General features: G+C 35.2%; 1 protein-coding gene across 6 annotated transcripts in view; it reads left to right on the top strand.

Moving 5' to 3' along the window:
- The window catches only part of UBR2 (ubiquitin protein ligase E3 component n-recognin 2), a 106,535-nt gene that overhangs the window by 63,211 nt on the left and 23,705 nt on the right, over positions 1-19,619 (top strand). For 5 of the 6 annotated variants that reach the window (XM_019738383.3, XM_019738384.3, XM_088795720.1 and 2 more), the window contains 17 exons: positions 71-136; positions 1,518-1,640; positions 1,778-1,841; positions 2,803-2,927; positions 4,762-4,814; positions 6,096-6,198; positions 6,999-7,047; positions 7,469-7,623; positions 9,664-9,766; positions 12,067-12,176; positions 12,289-12,369; positions 12,699-12,877; positions 13,436-13,635; positions 16,054-16,147; positions 16,907-17,068; positions 18,538-18,641; positions 19,344-19,422. In XM_019738383.3, coding sequence (XP_019593942.2) covers positions 71-136; positions 1,518-1,640; positions 1,778-1,841; positions 2,803-2,927; positions 4,762-4,814; positions 6,096-6,198; positions 6,999-7,047; positions 7,469-7,623; positions 9,664-9,766; positions 12,067-12,176; positions 12,289-12,369; positions 12,699-12,877; positions 13,436-13,635; positions 16,054-16,147; positions 16,907-17,068; positions 18,538-18,641; positions 19,344-19,422 — 1,850 coding nt within the window. The remainder of the gene's footprint in view (positions 1-70; positions 137-1,517; positions 1,641-1,777; positions 1,842-2,802; positions 2,928-4,761; positions 4,815-6,095; positions 6,199-6,998; positions 7,048-7,468; positions 7,624-9,663; positions 9,767-12,066; positions 12,177-12,288; positions 12,370-12,698; positions 12,878-13,435; positions 13,636-16,053; positions 16,148-16,906; positions 17,069-18,537; positions 18,642-19,343; positions 19,423-19,619) is intronic. The other variant, XM_019738385.3, reaches the window with a different exon arrangement.

Here is a 19,619-nt window from a genome sequence, read left to right as displayed (position 1 = left end):
TGGGGGAGAAGAGAGCTTCACAAACAAAAACCTATTTACCCAGTATAATTCTTTTTTTGTTGTTTTTCAGATATATTACTACCATAATGTGAAATGCAGGCGTGAAATGTTTGACAAGGATATAATAATGCTTCAGGTAATGAATTAAAAGCATTAAACTTAAAGGTGTGGGGAATGTTCCTCTTCCTTGTAACCCCATGAGAGCCCAATCACTGATGCTCTCTCCCCCCAGATCTGTAACTCCAGCCTAGCCCTGTCTCCTAAGCTCCAAACTGAGATGGCTAACAGCCTATAGAACTTTTCCATCTAGATTTCCTGGACGCAGCTCAGATTTAACATTCAAAATAACTCCTCTTACTTCCTCCATGCCTTCCTCCTATCTTGGGTTCCCTACCTTAGTGAATTGTTCAACAATCTATATAGTTGTTAAGTCAGAAACCTGGATGCCGTCCTTTCTTCACTGTCCTCTGGTTGGAGACCCAGACCCCTTAAACTGATTTTCAAGGCCTGTGATGCTGAACTATGTTAAATTCCCTGAATTTGTCTTGATTTCCCTCCTTGCTGCACATTTATTTCTTTTGCTCCGTAGATTGCCCACCCCAACCCCTCCTTTTTCCAGTTGCCTAGTAACTTCTTTTCCTGCATGTCTTAGTGTTTAGCTTAGTGTCACCTTTTCAGGAAGCCCTCCTTGACACACCAAACCATGGCTAAGTATCCCTTTTGGGCGGGCTCATAGCATGGTGCTTCTGCTCACCATAATATTAAGTAAGAACTGTTGGTTGTGTTTGCCTGTTTACTTTCCATCCTTTCCGCTAAACCATGCCAACAGTGTCTTGTTCCTTTTTTGGTCATTGTGCATAGCACAATGCTTTTCACATAGTAGTTTTTCCATGTTACTGCTGAATGGATTTAGAAATTATTTTTAAAGGTACAGAATGTAAATTTCAAAAAAGAAAATTACTGGTTCAAAATAAATTAAAACCCAAGTTGATTTGGTATTTATACAAGGGGAATTAAAGGAAAATTATAACTAATATTTAAAAGCTGTAGCTTCAGTTAGTGTAGCATTCATCACCAAAAATTTGTTTGAGTTCTTGATAAGAATTTAATACGGTTTATGTAAAAAATACTAGTGAAGCTTAATTGACATACCACATTTCTGTCAGAGTCTATACCAGACAGTGATAAAGAGAACCCTGAAATAAAACTTCAGAACTAAATTTGGAGGGATACAATTAATTCAAAGCATTAAAAGAAAAGAGAACATACATGTTAGTCCATGTTATTCTGATGTGTGGATTTAGGTAGGGGTTATTTTGTTTATGCTTTGTTCTGTTTTACAAACTTGGATTCCTCTCCACGCTTACAGAGATTGGGGCTAAATGAGTTTCCATCTTTTATGGGGATTGGTGAACAAGCAAGCTGCTTTCTCTTGCTCAAAGCAAAATATCTCTCATTAATTGTTTAGTAGTTTTTTTGACCTTCCTCTTTTCCTTTATCTCAAAAAAAAAAAAAAGACAGGTGTCTCCATGATGGATCCAAATCATTTCCTGATGATAATGCTCAGCCGCTTTGAACTTTACCAGATTTTCAGTACTCCAGACTATGGAAAAAGATTCAGTTCTGAGATTGCCCACAAGGTAAGAGCAATTTTTATGAGACCACAACACATCATTAAAGAAGCATCCTTCATTCTATTGGGTTATGTTAATCATCTGAAATAATACAATATTTATATTCTTATCTCTGAAGTTTATCTCCCCCCCACTTGTTACAGGATGTAGTTCAGCAAAACAATACTCTAATAGAAGAAATGCTATACCTCATTATAATGCTTGTTGGTAAGTTTGGATTGTTTGAGACGTTTATAAATTACATTGGCTTTTGTGGTAGCAAATAGTTCAGAATTTCTGAACTGTGTTTCTTGTTTTGTTTGAGCGGCTAACTCAGTTTTAGGGGAAGGAAATCAGAGCATCCATCTTTCTCTCCCCTCTGGTTACTGTGATGTTGAGAGTAACAGCACTTTGGAAAAAGGAGTGCAACTGCTGAAGCAGAATAAACTGGAAGACTGGGTGAAAAGAGGGGGACAGGAGAGTTTACTAGCAAGAATAGAATATTTAGGAGCTATTTACTGTTACTTTATATCTTACCTATATTTCCCTCCATGGTTTTGTGGTGCAAAGTGTCATCTTGACTTCAGATATCATAATTCCAGGATAATAGAAAGTTGTCACTAATAGATGCAGATTTCTTATTGCCTACATTTTCAGTCCATCTTTCCTATTCTCGTATCCTTTACCTTCTCCCTCCTCCCCTGCAATTTCAGACACTTTTTAGTCCATAGAACAGAGACTCCTGGCAATTGTCAGGAGGTGATACCAATGAAAGAGGTCTCAGAAGGTGATAATCTCCTTTGCCACAAGAGAGGACAGAGGAAGCCTCCCTCCCTGCTACATGTGGCAGATGGCGTGAAGGCAGTTCCCTAGGCTACTTGTACAGCTGCCGCTATGCCAATTCTTGACTACACGAATCCCTTCCCGCCTTCTGATCCCATTCTTTCAAAACTGCAACAAAAGTTCTCTCTCCACTGCCTAAAGCCTGCACTCACCCATTGTGTGTGAGACTCAGAAGTTTGGTTGGGAGCTGCTCACCCTAGCTTGTTGCCAGACCAGTCATTGCTTTTCCATGACACAGAAAGCAAAATAGATTGTGTTGCATGCATTATCAGTATATATCATGTAAATATTGTTTATGTTAAATATGTGTGTGTGTGTATGTGTGTATGCTTTTTATTGTTCACAGGAGAGAGATTTAGTCCTGGAGTTGGACAGGTAAAAGCTACAGATGAAATTAAGCGAGAGATTATCCATCAGTTGAGCATCAAACCTATGGCTCATAGTGAATTGGTAAAGTCTTTACCTGAAGATGTAAGTACCTACGTTTTAAAAAAGAAAGTCCTAGAAATCTTTTCCTGTCTATCAGTCTCATGTATATAGATTTACTTCTGTATACCTTTTTCACAATTGTAAAAACTACAGTTCTAGGACATACATATAATGCTAGTCACTCTTATTAGAAATAATTAGAAAAGAATACTAGGGACTGGGAGTGAAAAGCAACATGTGAATAGACACATTTACCATGAAACCTTGCAAGAGATAAATATGCTCAGTAAAAGTAAACCTGGTCCTTGGGATTGAATATATGTATCCATCAGAGAGGGGTTGTTATAGGGTCTTTAGTACATAGTTGCCATGGGTAGAGTATTTTGAGAAAGGAAGTGAGTTAACTATAGTTTTCCAGAGCTTTTTCCTTTGAAGCATCCAAAGGCTACTTAGTTTAGTGAGCCATCTCGTTTATTATAGTGAATGTAAAGTAATATTCACATGAGCTTTCATAGGTTAATTGTAACTATTTTTCCTCCCAGGATTATTAAGTAGTCAGCCACCTATTTTTCAGCCATGGGGCTTTTTAGAAACCCACAACTTCAAGTTGGGAAAGGACTTTGTTTTCATTGAGGCTTTTCAAAATATTTTCCCAGATTTGAAATATAGATCAAAATTTCCAACCTTAATGCTCATTCTTCTAGAAATTAAACCTATATTGTTGCATAGTGATACTTCTTTTAAACTTTGTATTATAAAAAATTTCAAACATCTATAGGAATAAGCATAATAAACCCATCACTAGCTTCAACAAATCACCAGTCTTGTTTTATCTATATCCCAACCATGAATCCCTACACCCCTCCCGCCCCCCCGCTACTGGGTTATTTTATAGAGAATGCCAAGTTTACCACTTCATTTATAAATAAAGTTGTATATACCTAAAACAGTGGTTCTTAACCAGGAATGGTTTGCCTCCCCCCTCCCCCCAGGGTACCTTTGGCACTCAGGGCAGGGTGTGCGGTGCTGCTGGCATCCAATAAGCAGAGGCCAGGGATACTGCTAAACATTGCAGTGCTCACGACGGACCACCCACAAAAAAGAATCAGCTGGTCCCAATGTCAGTAGTACCAAGGTTGAGAAACTGGTCTAAAAGATGGGGCTTTTAGGAAAACCTATCCATATGCTATTATCATACCTAAAAAAACCCACAATAATTAATAGTTTCTTAATAATAATTTCTAAATTCTAGTCAGGATAAAAATTACTTGTACTTTTTAATGCAGGAAATGAATCTTGAGTTATTAGATGAGGAAACAATTACAGTTTCACTTAGACTTTAAAATACGAGAAACAATAAAATTTAAAACCAGATTTTAAAAGTGGTATATGCTTTGTATAAAGTGATAGCAACTATATTTGCCAAACATTTTTAACCAGAGAATTCTTTATTTACACAATTCCTATTAACATCTTATCATGGGATATGATATGATTTAGGAAATTCTATTTTTCTAAAAATAAATAAGAAATTAGTATAACTGTTACACAAAACATTACAATCTTACATAATTTTGTTTAAATGTTATGTATACTTTGTGTTTTCATTGAATTCCTTTTGAAAGCTGTCTCCTTGATTCCCTATAGTAGTGACTTGTTTTTAATTATATCTGTCTGAATGAATGTTTGCTTACCAAATAAGTTTCCCTAATTGTATATTAATCATTATATTCACTATAGAATCCTCATCTGTAAATACCAGGATAATAGTGTATCTGCTTCATAGGATTGCTGTGTGAGGTTTAATGAGATAAAAAGCTCAGAGCACTAGCAGATATTAACATGAAACACACTTACTTGGTTCCTGTACTTTTAGGAAAACAAGGAGACTGGTATGGAGAATGTCATTGAAGCAGTTGCCCATTTCAAGTGAGTTTACTTGGTTTTTTCACATTCAGTTTTTTTAAACATTTTCTCAGTGGGTTTTTTGGTTTGTTTGTTTTTTGTTTGTTTATTTTTTGTTATGGAACTGGGAATGAAAATTAACTGCTTTCAAAGAGTAACAGACATTTTGAAATACGTAACCCTGAACTATATTTCTCACTGACTTTCACTTTATCTAGTGCTATGCTCAGCAACTTAAAGTAGCTTTATGGGAATTTTCATCGTATTCAGAATAGGTGTTCATAACTGATAGTTTCAGATAATTACAATTAACCTGAGCGGGTGAGCTAAGTAAATGCATTGAGCTTTCTTAAAATTGGTTTCATTGTTTCTATTTGAATGTACCACCTAAATAGTAGGCCGGCCTCTGAATGCTGCCTTCTCTCTGACATTCATTGTGTTGCCCAATCAATAAGTTAGTTTATCCACTTAACATGTTGCGTAGGGATCACGAGAATCTTCGTTTTTTTCTGAGCCATGCGTTAAGGACGGATAACGAGAATTCTCGTTTTTACTGTTGACTCTTTTTACTTTGCATATTTTATTGAATTATTTGTAGAATAATTATTTATAGAATAATTTATTTGTAGAATCTATTATTTATAGAAAAATAATAAATGACATAGAAGCATTTACGCTTTAAAGAGTGCATTTTAAAGTAGTTTCTTTTAAAAACCTGCCAGAACAGAGGGATATGAGGGATTTAAACCCCACCGTACGCAACGTGTTAAGGTTGTTGAGGCAGTGTCTTAATCCTGCTTTTCCCTACTCCCCACCCCAATGGCAATGTCTTTATTGTTGTTGATTATAATGACAATACTTGCTTCTAGAGAACAGACAGGAAAAAAAATACATAGAAACCCTAAAATTGTACCTGCTTTTTTCCACTTGGTAGAATTTACCACAGGCATCCTTACATGTCCCAGTGTAGAAATTAACATCATTTTTAATGGTGTTCAGTTGTTTGGAGATGTCATAGTGTGTGTAACCTATTCCTTGTTGTTAGACTTTGAATTGGTGCCACTACAGTGACCATCACGTTCAATTGTCCAGTTAGGATAAACTCCAAGTGTGGACATGCTAGATAAAATGGATGCTAAATTTTTGGACATAGATTGCAAAATTCACCCACAGAAAATAGTACCAGCTTACACTCAGCAGCAGTATATGAGAGCTCTGCTTTCTTATTCTGTTATCTAAGACGGTCTCATAAATTAATGTGTGACTTTAGTAATATGTTACGGACTTTTTTTTTTTTCCCTATAGAAAACCTGGATTAACAGGACGAGGCATGTATGAACTGAAACCAGAATGTGCCAAAGAGTTCAATTTGTATTTCTATCACTTTTCCAGGGCAGAGCAGTCCAAGGTAATTGGGAAGGGTTGAGTTGGGTTTTGGGTTTTTTTTAAGTTCTGTTTTTATCAAAAAAACCTTTACTGCTTTTCACAGATTGAAAAATGATACATTTGTATTATAGAAAATTTGGAAAATATAAAAAGATACAAAGAAGAAAATACAGATTACCTATAATACTGCCACCTAACATTTTGGGTTTTCCCCCAGTGTTTTGTGCATACATATACATATAAGATCTATATAATTATACATATATATATATATATATATATATATATATATATATATATATCGATTTACATATAATCATATGTATTTTACAGACTTTTAAATACAAATTGTCAACCTATATTATAATCAGTTAGTTCATTTTACACTCATGTCAGAATTGCTACTACTTAACATTGTGCTTTTCCATAGTGATTTATGGAGTTTTCCTAATTTTTTCTTAAATTTTGCCTTTATCAATCTATTCTTCAAACACTTTTTTCTATAAATGGCACTAAACAAAACTTAAATGTGAAACTTTTGTTAGTTTTTAATGCATGTCTTAGACCTCAAACCTAAATAAGTTTTTGGTTTGGGTTTGTACATGTTTCCCCTGCATTTTAAAGCAATAAAGAACTCTTTTGGGGGGTTTGGGGGGAAAAGTTAACCTTGATATGTCAGTTTGGGGGTGACTACAAAACTAAGGATAAAAATCTTCTAAAATCGGATAATAAGACGACAAAGATGACCTTATGTCAGTAGTTTTGGATATTGGGTTGTTTGGTATTACTAATTCCCTGTCCAAATTTTTTCTTTATTATTAGGCAGAGGAAGCTCAACGGAAATTGAAAAGACAAAATAGGGAAGATACAGGTATTTTTAATCTTTCCCAAGATCTCATGTCAAACTCCTTTACTTGTTAAACATTGTTTTCTATTGACTGGGAAGTTTATCCTTGGTGAAGTAGAAGATTTGAATATCAACTTTCTGACAGAACATTCAAGGAGCTAATACATATGCTAATATAGAAATAGTCTGTACTGAGTCATCTCTGGGTTAATGGTTTTATCTCAGATCTTAAGATAGTTCTGTGGAAAAGAAAGGCTTGTCTTTGTAGTCCTGCTATGTAGGTAGTTGTTCTTAATGCATTGGACTGACCTTGAGAAGATAAAATATAGCTTTAAGCTGTGTGTTAATGAATATTCGTTGAGTGAAGACTATCAAAAATATCTAATAAAGGGATAGTTTTTTCAACATGTTCCACAAAAGAAACCAATAATTGCTTTATTTTCAGCACTTCCACCTCCAGTTTTGCCTTCATTCTGCCCTCTGTTTGCGAGTCTGGTTAACATTTTGCAGTCAGATGTCATGTTGTGCATCATGAGCACGATACTGCAGTGGGCCGTGGAGCATAATGGGTACGCCTGGTCGGAGTCCATGCTGCAGAGGGTAGGTTGGAAGACGTTTATTATTTACGTGTTTGGTAGTAACAGCCACAATGCTCTTGTCAGTATCTGTACACAGAAAACTTCGGACAAACGTAGTGTTACCTTAATTGAAATAATAGTATATGGTGACCGCTTTTGTGTCTGACAATGAAAATAAGATCTTCGCATACTGTAAACTGAAGCTGAAGTAAAATAATATTGTATGTCAACTATAAGTGTGTTTGTGAGTGTGTGTGTGTGTGTGTGTGTGTGTGTGTGTGTGTGTGTTCATGGGAGGTGGAGTTTATATAGCATAAGAAAGACAGTCAGTGGTATTGTAACAGTTATATAAGATGTCAGGGCGGTATCATTTTGTGAGGCATGTAGATGTCTAACTATTATGTTGCTTTGTACACCTGAAACTAATTAAAAAATAAAATAAAATGAATCAGCTAATTCCAAAAAAATAAAAATAAAAAAATAAGAGCCTGGCAGATATTTTGTACATGATTATGATTTCCGTGGTCCTGTTGGCCAATCTGCTTCTCATTGATTGGTCCTAAGATGTCTTTATTTATGCAGTACTCTTATCATTTATATAATGTGTTATCTTTGACATACGTTTTTCATTTAATTCTCAAAAAACCTGTGAGTTCATCAGTGCCCGTATTTTTCAATTGAAACTGAAACTCAGACATACGGTCCTATGGCTAGTAAGTGGCAAGTCTAGAACCTTGTTTGTATTTTACTTTTTAGCTTTAATGTAAATCATTCTTAAATTATTATCTCATTGAATTCCCACAACACCCCTATCAGTAGATACAACTTTTTCCATCATTTAGATAAGGAAGGCACATTTCAGTGAGATTCAGTTAACTAACTTGCCCATGTTACTCAACTAGTAAATAACATAATAATTATTTAATTTGTAGAATTAGCCTACTCTGTGCCTTATTTTATGCTAGACAGGTACAATATTTGTAACCCTCAGAACTCAGGAGGGAGGCTGGGTGTTTTTCCATTTTAAAGATGATGACATTAGGCTCGAAAGATTCCTTAAAGGCATGTAGCTTGAAAGCAGTGAAGCCAGGATTCAAATTAAGTTCTAGAATCTTCCTCCAGAGACTTCCTCCAAGGACAATGCAAAGAAAGCTACTGTTCTTTGCATTGTCTCAGCAGGCTCAGGTATCTCATGTGTATACTTAAACTCTCCCCCTCCTATTTATAAACATAACACTTAAAATGTGAAAATATGGGAACTCTGGTATAATAGAAACCATTGGTGTTACACGAGCAGAAGATTTGTGTGGAATGATGGACAAAAGGAGCGAACAGTACTTACCTTATAAATGCATTTGCTTCAGGCTAACCTAGTTTTTCCAAGTCTGACAACCACAATAGCCCTATGTGTAGGGAAAGATACAGACCCCATACACATATCCCTCAAAAATTGGAGATGAGGGTAAGAGCAATAAAAATGCAAATAGATTCAGTGTAGTTACATGTTTCCTTAGAAGTCTAGTAAGGAATTTTTTGTGAGATATATTGAAGAACTATGAACATCTTTATAAATTATGTGGCATTAGAGATAAAAATATGTCTCTTTCTGAGATAATTAAGAGTTTTAGTCCATGAAAAGAGAAATTAAACTAGATAGTATTATAGACTGCATAATTATTTGATAGACGCTTTTAGCTCTAATTATTTGGCCACTGATTCTTAGAAGGTTTTTCTTAAGACTATAGTGTAGGGAAAGAATAAAACTGAAAATTATATATTATATGAATTGCTGGTCACATCCGGTAATAATTTTAATTTACCCTAAGAATTTGCAATTGAATTTTCTTCCTAGCTGAAATAGAAATTATTGTTTCCTTACTGAGAATTCTTTATTACAAAATGAACTATAGAGTTAATAAAACTGAATAAAAATTAGTACTTCGAATTGTATTGCACTTAGTCTTTAATAGTTTGATTTATCTTTTTTAATAGTGAATTTTATTATAAAAATATGTACTTGATTTGTGTTTTACTAAAAGTTACAAAACATATTGTATTTGAGGTGTTACATTTAATTGGAATGGCACTACAAGAAGAAAAACAGCATTTGGAGACTGTAACAGAAGAGCATATAGTAACATTTACCTTCACTCAGAAGATATCAAGTATGTGTACACTTTTTATTAAACTAATTCAAGATATCAGTGATTTTAAATATGTAATTTATATACAGTGTCAGAGGGGTAGTAGACTTGAAGGGCGTTATCACTGTGAGGGGTGTAAATTTCTAGTCATTATGTTTTGTACACCTGAAACTAATATTTAAAAAATAAAATAATTTTAAAAATAATTATGTAATTTAGCCTGTATTATTTGATCACATAGGTTTTTTGTTTGTTTGTTTGTTTGTTTTGTTTTGTTTTATCACATAGGTTTTAAATAGGTTATATTCAACCCAGATTTCTGAGGCTCTATGTATTCATCTGTATTAAAGGTACTATGTCAGACACTGACATATTTTTATAAAAATACTTAGGGCCTACACAGTCTTAAATACAAATTTTAATTCATAAACAGAAAAATTAATGAGGAATCCTTAGTTTGAAATCAGTACAGCACATACATATAAACTCTAGGATACATTTTTTAAAACACAAAGTATGCTATCAGGATTTCACTTTAAATTGTTGATGTTATCTTACAAAAACATCGAAACTAAGAAAATTGGCTTTATATACAATATTAGATTATTGTTTTGTATAAAGTAACGTGACTCTTTTTTTAAGGCCAGGGAGGCTTTGTTTTGTTTTGTTTTGTTTTAACTTTTTATTAAAAATTTCAAACATAATAGACAAGTTGAAAGGGTTGTACAGTAAACATCCATATACTTACCACCTAGATTCAGTAGTTAGTATTTTAACCATTTGTTTTAGACATAATATTTTGCCTCTAAAGAGAAGCTTTTTCTTTATAATTTTCAGAATAAGTAGTTGGTCTAAAAGTGACCTACAGTGGTGGCAACTGAGTCTTTTTGCTTAGTGTTGTTTTTGTTTTAATATTACTCATGGGTTTTTAATTTATTCAGTGTTTTATAGTCAGTTATAATCAGTATTCTTTTTGATGCTCACCCTGTGCCAGTTTTGGTCGGTGGAAGTCTGTTCCTTTGGCCTCTTTGTCCTTTTGACCCAACCCCATTAGTTATTGAGCAAGTCGCTTTCTGGCACAGAAGATGTCCCAGGCTTATGTTATAAAGACCTGCAATCAACCATTTGCTGAGGTGTTTAAATGAATTTATGGTGGTAAAATAGGAGTTTTAGAATTCCTTGATTGCAAAGGATTATTTCTATAACTTTGCTCAGTGTCGTGTTCTTTGCCATCTCTTCCTGAAAAATAATCACTGTGAGAATACTAGGTTCTCCTGGGTGGTGGAGAAGAATGAAATAGTCCTTATGTGCTGCTAGATCTCTATTTTTCTTTTTTCCCCTCATCCAGTTAAATGGGAGGAAGAGTGGAAACTGCCTTTTCCCTATAAAGACTATATTCTTGGTTGCTAGCTTTCCCTACTCTTTTCCCTGCCTGTATTTCTTCCTATGAATTAACATTTTTGTCTTTTGCCCTTTTTTTTAATCACCAGTGCTTTTTCTTTAGAATAACCACACAGAAAATTCCCTGATTTTACATTCACTCATCACCGTACGGTTAGGTTCTCTCACTTTTTCTTTCTTCCTTTTTCTTTCTTTCTTTTAACAATCATCATTTCCTCTGGATATTTCTCTTTAAACACTTTATGCAATTAAAACACACCATTTAGAGTCAAATCCCTAATTTATAGCCACAGAATTTTAGACCTGAAAGAATATTAAAGATCGCATAGTTCACTCTCTTCATCTCTTCGGAAAGAGGAACCAGAATGGTCACACCTAAATCAAGAAAATCAGTAATTGGACATTTCCGATTATAAAACTAAATTAGCTAATATTGGATCAAATGTTCTTAAGAATATGGACTTGACTTTTATCTTTTTCTTTTTTTTTGGACTCAGTATCTTTTCCTCAAATAAATAATTCATAGAGGAAGAATTATTTTTTTTAATAAAAAAAGGTCAAAGCAAATAGTTATATTTATACACTATGTACGCCTGTAATCCTAATTCATTTTCTTAGATTTGTAAAATCTCAAGTAGACTTTTTAGTAGGGTTTTTATTTAGTTAGAGACTATATTAAAATAATCATTTGGTACAAGATGTAAGTTTTGAATGATTAAAGTATTCTAGTTGTTAATGACATGTTTGTGATGTACAAATACGTCACATTCTCAAGAAATACTGAAACTGTCTAAGAAGAAGAGCTGTAATCAAATGATAGGCAAATGACATTATGAGCAACTTCCTTTACCTTGTGCATAGTAATTAGCACTATGGATTGTTAGCTGTTGTCATTGGGCCTTTTATTTTTTCCACCTTAGAGCCTGGTGAAGCACCAAACAACTCTCCTAGCATTCTAGCTATGCTGGAAACACTGCAAAATGCTCCCTACCTAGAAGTCCACAAAGATATGATTAGGTGGATTTTAAAGGTAAGATTTTCTGCATCACTCATGCTTTTTGTGAGAAACATTAAATATTTATCTTTAAATTTGGATAATGTTTCATAACTTCGGAATAACTAGTGCTTTTTTTTTTTCATAGACTTTTAATGCTATTAAGAAAATGAGGGAGAGTTCATCCACCAGTCCTGTGGCAGAGACAGAAGGCACCGTAACAGAAGAGGTACAAGAAGTGAAATGGGATGATAAGGAAAAATTGTAGCAAGTTCACTATTTAAATTTATCTGCAATATGTTGATAGTTGACATTATTCTCCCCAAAATTGTAAATTTCAAGAAATGTGCCACTATTTATCTTTTATTAGTTGTAGCAATTTTTTAGTCTGCCCTTTTTTTTTTCAAACATGGTAGATTGATTTAAGAAATCTTTTATTTAGATAAGTGAGATTGTAGAATAGCTTTTCATTTGTATTTACAATAAAGATATTTCTGCTTTGGGAAGAAAATGTGCACTTAGTATATAATGGTCTAATTAAATGAAGCATAATTTCAGAGTCCAAGAGACAAAGACAAAGCCGAGAGGAAGAGAAAAGCTGAGATTGCCCGACTGCGCAGAGAGAAGATCATGGCCCAGATGTCGGAGATGCAGCGGCACTTTATTGATGAGAACAGAGAACTCTTTCAGCAGACACTGGAACTGGATGTCTCTACCTCTGCTGTTCTTGATAATAGGTACAAAAACAAAACAAAACAAAAAAAGTCAGAAAGTTTTTATTTCTTAGCCATTGATTCTCAATTGGGAAAGAATTTGGTTTTTCCCTTATAAGTACACTTTTAATGCTAAAATAATATAGAAGATTGATGGGTAAATTTTGTGGCCTCCACTTACAGGAGTTAATCTTAGAAATCTGAGTTTATTAGTATAAGTGTATGAGAGTGTCTCCATAGATAAGGTAATTAATGTGTATGCTTAAAATGATGTGATATACAGAAGACCCTTGACATTCATAAAGAGTGAGTATGCCAGGCTCAGTTACCTCAGTGTCTGCCTTCTGTGTTGTATGTGGGATTGCTATGAGCCTTAAAGGAGATGGTTTCATTCACATGAAAGACTTCTGTCAATTTAAGTCATTAAAACCATGTGTGTTGAACCTGAAACTAATATAATAAAAAATAATAGTTTTTAAAAAAACGTATGTATTGAATAAGTGGATACCTGGAGCCTACTGTTTTATGATTATATAGAAATTTCTTCGGCTCATTGATTATACTTATAACTTTTTATTGCAGCCCTATGATTTCAGATATGACACTTACAGCATTGGGCCCAGCACAAACTCAGGTCCCTAAACAAAGACAATTTGTTACCTGTATATTGTGTCAAGAAGAACAAGAGGTGAAGGTGGAAAGCAGGGCAATGGTCCTGGCAGCATTTGTTCAAAGATCAACTGTATTATCAAAAAACAGAAGCAAATTCATTCAGGATCCGGGTAAGCCATAGCTAAATCCTCTCTTCCCTGTTAACAACTGCCACTTAGTGTGGGTGGTAACATACAGAATTTGATTAAATAATAACTCCGTGGCGTGGTGGTATCTTAGGCAGGTATTTAGGCAGAAATTCCCTTGACAGGTGTGGAAACATTCCAGCAGGTTAAGTGTCATTTCCTGAATTACACAGCTGGTAAATAGCAGAGATTCAAAGGAAAGCTTTTTTTTGTGATATAACATTAACATACTTTGGTACTTAACAATCTTTCCCATTCTTCAGGACACTTGTAAATTCTTTATAATGAGTTGACACACTGAAATAACAATAATGATTCTTTTATTTCATGGCGAGATCCAAAGAGGAATCTCTTGAGAACGGTGTGTGAGGTAGCCATGTGAGCAGCCATCCTGGAGCCTCATTCTGATTTAGTGATGATCGCGGATAGGGTTCCCCAGAAAGCCGATTCTTGAGAAAGAGATACCGTGCAGGACATTTATTAGGGAGAGCTTTGGCGTTGACATTTGTGGAATGGGGGAGAAGGAAGGAGGTTTGGGCAAGGGAGAAGTTAAACGGTCCCCCAAAGCCCTCAGCCCGTCCCATGGGAGTTCTGGAGGTAGGTGGCCCTTCAGAGGTGTCCTGAGTTGCGGCGAGGGGGCCGGGTCTTTCTACCTGGACACTGATCAGTGATCGGTTGTGAGGGACCTCTGAGAAGAGGTGTGACCTCGAGCAAAGCAGTCATCCCTTAAAGAGGAGTGACGGTTGAGCACCTTCTTCCAACTGCTGAGGAAGGAAAGCGTTCATTCCTGCAGGGGCGTCTAGGCTGCACATTACTGAGTCCAGACAGACAGTTCTTTCTGTCTCTCCTGTCAGACTTCTTTATATGTGCAAGTGCCTCAACAATACCAGTAAACTTTTTTTTTATTTTGTTTGTTCATTTATTTTATTCTTTAGATTCCACATATCATGAGGCATTAGTCCTATGTGTCTGACTTACTCCCCCTCAGCACAGTACCCTCTAGGTCCATCCATGTTGTTGCACATGGCAAGATTTCATTCTTTTTTATGGCTGAGTAACATTCCTCTGTGTGTGTGTGTGTGTGTGTGTGTGTGTGTGTGTGTGTGTGTCCCCGTGTCCTCTTCTTTATCCATTCATCCATTGATGGACATCCACAATACCAGTAAATTTTTTTTAAAGGAGGGCGCAGCTCACAGTGGCCCACGCGGAAATCAAACTGGCAACCTTGGTATTGTTAGCACCGCGCTCTAACCAACTGAGCTAATGGGCCACCCCCCAGTAAACTTCTTGAGAGTAGGAACTGTGTCTTAGGGATTTCCAAAGCACTTATTTAGGGAGTGCCTTCCACACTGTAGTATTGAAAGTAAGTCTGAAAATCTACTGATGAGATTGCCTTTCTCTGTATGGAAAGTCTGTACAGTGGGGCTCTCAAGCACCTACCTAGTTAAGAAAGGTTGGTCTGGTTCACCTTAAAAAATGGTCATTAGGACGAGGTGATTTATAAATTTCATTCCAGGCCGAAGATAAAGTTCCCAAAGTTACTTTATTTCATAAAGAAAACCCTTCAGCTGACAATAAGCAGATTTTCTTTGTGCTATGACATTTTCACTGTTACATAAAGCAAATTGAAACTTGAGTATTTTTTTTCTAGACTGTTAGGAGATTTCTAAGATTATGCTAATTTTATACAGAAAATTTCAGAAGAAACCAGGCACCCATCTTACGGTCATCTTCATTTTTCATCTCCTTAAAGTATAAACAATTAGCACAAGAACAGAAGACTGACTGATTTGCCCTTCTCTACACACACACACACACACACACACACACACCCCACCCCACCCCACACCACACCACACCGCACCACACCACACCATCTGGATAATCTGGATATTTTGTCACCACTTTGGCTGGCTCTGGTACAGTATTTGTTCCTCTCTGCGTGAGTGTCGTTAAGCAGAATCTCCTCTAGGGAGCACCCCATTACTGCCAAAACATCTTTTTTTGTTAGAAATCCTTGTGACCCAGCTGCCCGCAGGTGTTAAAGGCAGTCCCATGGAGAATATCCCTTTTACCGAGCTCAGGGCTTTTGCAGGGAATAAGAGTCTCTCGGTGCCCTGAAAGCGTGAAATGTTCAAAAGATTAGATGTACTTAAATACAGAATTCCAATTTCAGTTAATAACGCAGGGATGTTTTATTTGCTCAGGGTGACAAAAAAGGGTCCTGCTTTCTAAGTAATCCAGGCTCTTGCATAAATTATTCAGTCTCAAAGGAAAAAAATAAACTAGTATTTCATTTCAAGTTTACACGCTCTTATCGAAGGTTTCACAATTTGAAGTCCATTCATTGTAGGAAAATTAAATGCTTGGTGTTTTATTTTGTTTATTTGTTTTATAATGCAGACAAATATGATCCATTGTTCATGCACCCTAACCTGTCTTGTGGAACACACACTGGTAGCTGTGGACACGTGATGCATGCCCATTGTTGGCAAAGGTAACTTGGATTCTTCATATCAGTTAAGAGAAGCTTATCTGAACACTCAAAATACAAAGGAAATTACATTCTAGAAAAAGGGAGAACTAAAGATGTTGAAGAAAAAATCTGATTACTGCCTAATAAATAGCAATTAAAATTGACTTACTTTGTCATGCATGTATAGGAGTGGCAGAAATTTCGTAATATATCAAATATATGTTTTAACATGGGGATCTGTATTGACTTACAAACTGGATGGAGAAAAAAGATTTTTACAGTGGGATAAAGCCTAGAAGAGCAGTATCTTTCGAAAGTGAACAACTCTTGATTCTGAAGGTGTTAGTACTTGCCTTGTGCTTCCTGAGACTGTCGTGGCTCCCTGGGCCTAAGTTGGGATACCCTCAAAGTTGTTCTACTTGGATGCTTTCGATGTTTCTGTAAAACCACCAAATCAATACTGTTATGCTAGCACTGTGCTCATTGAGTTATCATGTAGCCACAAACCCAGCCAGCACTGGGACCAAGAAATTGGTTGCTTTCTGAATGCTTATTTGCAAAGCAGTCTGTTTTTGACTGTTTTAGAACTCTTAGAACCCATTTTGATCATTAAAGCAACTCCAAAATTAAAGTCCCAGTGTTAAAAATAATACAGTTCATTTTAAGATTTTAATTTTTGGATTATTTGTGGAAACAAATTATTTAAAATGCTGAAGCTTGTGGCTCTCATTGAAAAAAATTACCCTTGTTTTTGATACCTCATGTTCTCTAATTGTAAAGGTATTTTGATTCCGTTCAAGCTAAAGAACAGCGAAGGCAACAGAGATTACGCTTACATACAAGCTATGACGTAGAAAATGGAGAATTCCTTTGTCCCCTTTGTGAATGCTTGAGTAATACTGTTATTCCTCTGCTACTTCCTCCAAGAAATATTTTTAACAAGTAAGTTTTAGCTCATAAAACCTTAACATCAAAGTAATAGTTGCCTTTGAAGATGAGATAGTAAGGGGAGGGAAATCACTCTAGGTAATTGCATAATGTTTTCCAGATACTTTCCAAACTTCCTTTAGTCATTTCTTCTAACAGACTTGCAAAATATGATTTTGGTTTTTAGAAAGGAATAGGCCAAAAATTAAGTTTCTTGGTCATCCATAGGCACTTTGTAGAAGATACAAAATTCTTGTGTATTCGTGAAAACTCTTCTTTATTTCTACTTTAAATATCTCCCTCATACTTTTCAAGAGATACTCAGTAAATTGATAGGGGAGAGAGGGACATCTCAAACTGACTTGATTTAATATACTAACAATTGAATATAATTTTTTTGCCAATTACTGGCTTACAACAGCTTCAGGAATTGAGCCCAAAAAATGAAAATCTATTGGTATGTTTAAAATGAAAAACTTTTTGTCATCTCATAATTTTTAGGGTGCTTCTAGTTAATAGTATTGGACATGCTCATTGCAGATATGAATCTGATACTCTGCTATTTAAATCTGATTTTCATTTCTCAGTTTAGAATTATGGTATGTACCTAACATGCACAAATACTAATTTAAGTTTTATGAATATGAATCATCTATTAATTTCTGTGATACTATTTGGATTCAGTTCAAAGCAGTCAGTTGTTTTTTTCTCTTCAATTTTAGGAGTTCAAACTATGGTGTCTTAATTTATGCTACCACAAAATGTTCTTAAAATGCTGTTAGATTTGAATATAAGCTCATGCTTTTTTATCACAAAAGAATATGGTGCTGACTTACATCTGCATTTGAACTGATAAATTAATCATAAGATTAAGGATTCACTGCATAAAAGGAGGAAAAAAATCGCCTTTGGATCTCACCTGTCACTTTTGTGGTTCAGATTTTGTATTTTTTCCATGTGAGTCAGTTATGACGTAGTCATGAAGAAGAGGCTTCGGAGTCTGATATAACTGGGTTTGAATGCCAGATCCATTCCTTACATGGCCTTACTCAAGTTACATAGCTCTAAACCTCAGTTTCCTCATGTGTAAAATGGGGACAGTAACATAAACTGTTTCATCTGAATATTTTGAGGATTAAATCTAATACTGTTAAATGTTTTACTAAGTGCTTGTCGCATAATAAGTACTCAGTAAATATTAGTGGTGCTGTGGTGACTGATATTTAAGAAATACTAGCAAATTCTAGTACTGAAAAAGGTGAAATTTTTGACAAATAATGTTATTAGCTTCATAGTAACAAATATGTTTTTATTTCCATTGGCAAATACCTATTTTTCTAAAGGAACAGATTTCCCCTGAGCTTTATTTCCCCTATATATTTAAAATGTGTTTAAAATATTACACCCATGATCATTTAAGGAGTCTTTTTGTATCTTAAACTAAGCAACAACAGCAGAATACTAAACACTATAATCTTTTCCAGCAGGTTAAATTTTTCAGACCAACCAAATCTGGCTCAGTGGATTAGAACAATATCTCAGCAAATAAAAGCATTGCAGAGTCTTAGGAAAGAAGAAAGTATTCCTAGTAAGTTCTGATAACCTGCTTTCATTTTTCCATAAAGTCTAAGATTATTGGAGAATGTGGTTCCAGAGAGAATTGTTCAAGAATATTTTTAAAGTGAAACCTCTCATTTTAAACTGTCTTATTCTCATTTTCTTCGTCCTAGTGAACTAAATTTGCTTGACTACATTACTTCCTATTCCTCGAAAACCCTCAGGCTTGTGTGAAGTTTATAATAAGCTACTTCTCATTCATTCCCCCATTTTATTGAAGAGCTTCTGGGGGCTGGGGAATAGACTGAGTATTGAAAAGCTAGCTTTAGTTCTCGGTGGCCTCCCTCACTTAATTGTTGGCATTACCAAAGGCTTCCCAAGTTTCAAGACGTGCACTGCACTTACCACCTTATGAGAAAGCAACCTGAGCAGAATTTAGACTGTTGGTTTTTATAAAAACAAAATAGCGTACTCTTCCTTTTGCTCCCTTCCCTAGCTGTGTTCTAGAGGCTACACTATCAGGAAAAGCAGAGGTGACTGAAGAAGGCACCTTGGTCAGTCAGAGCAATACTCGTTCCCAGGCTTTGAATGCATGTTATGCTGTTTTTATTAATAGAAATTTTTCCTGTTGTTTTTTCAATTTCTTTGACCTACATTTAGAATGAAATATATGGCTGAAATTCATAGAAATGTTGTAGAGATGAATAGTAATATGAAATGTTTGTTTCTATAGATATTGCCTCTTCAAAGAATTCAGAAAATATGAATGAATTGCAGCTCCCCGAAGGGTTTAGGCCTGATTTTCATCCTAAGTGAGTGTATTATTTTATTCCTTTTGAGTACGGCCTACTTGAAATGAAAAATTAAGTTAGCAGTTGGTAAGAATATGATTTATAAGCTAGGGAGCAAAAGCTATATGACACTGATCTTGAATTCTGAGGTTTAAGCATTACATGATGATATTTATTACGAGTATATTAATAAAAACCTAAGAACCACATGGCATGTC

The sequence above is a fragment of the Rhinolophus sinicus genome, chromosome 2 (genome assembly GCF_057876585.1).
Source record: "Rhinolophus sinicus isolate RSI-liver-muscle chromosome 2, RSI-T2T, whole genome shotgun sequence".
NCBI lineage: Eukaryota > Metazoa > Chordata > Mammalia > Chiroptera > Rhinolophidae > Rhinolophus > Rhinolophus sinicus.
This window is presented reverse-complemented; position numbering and strand designations above follow the sequence as displayed.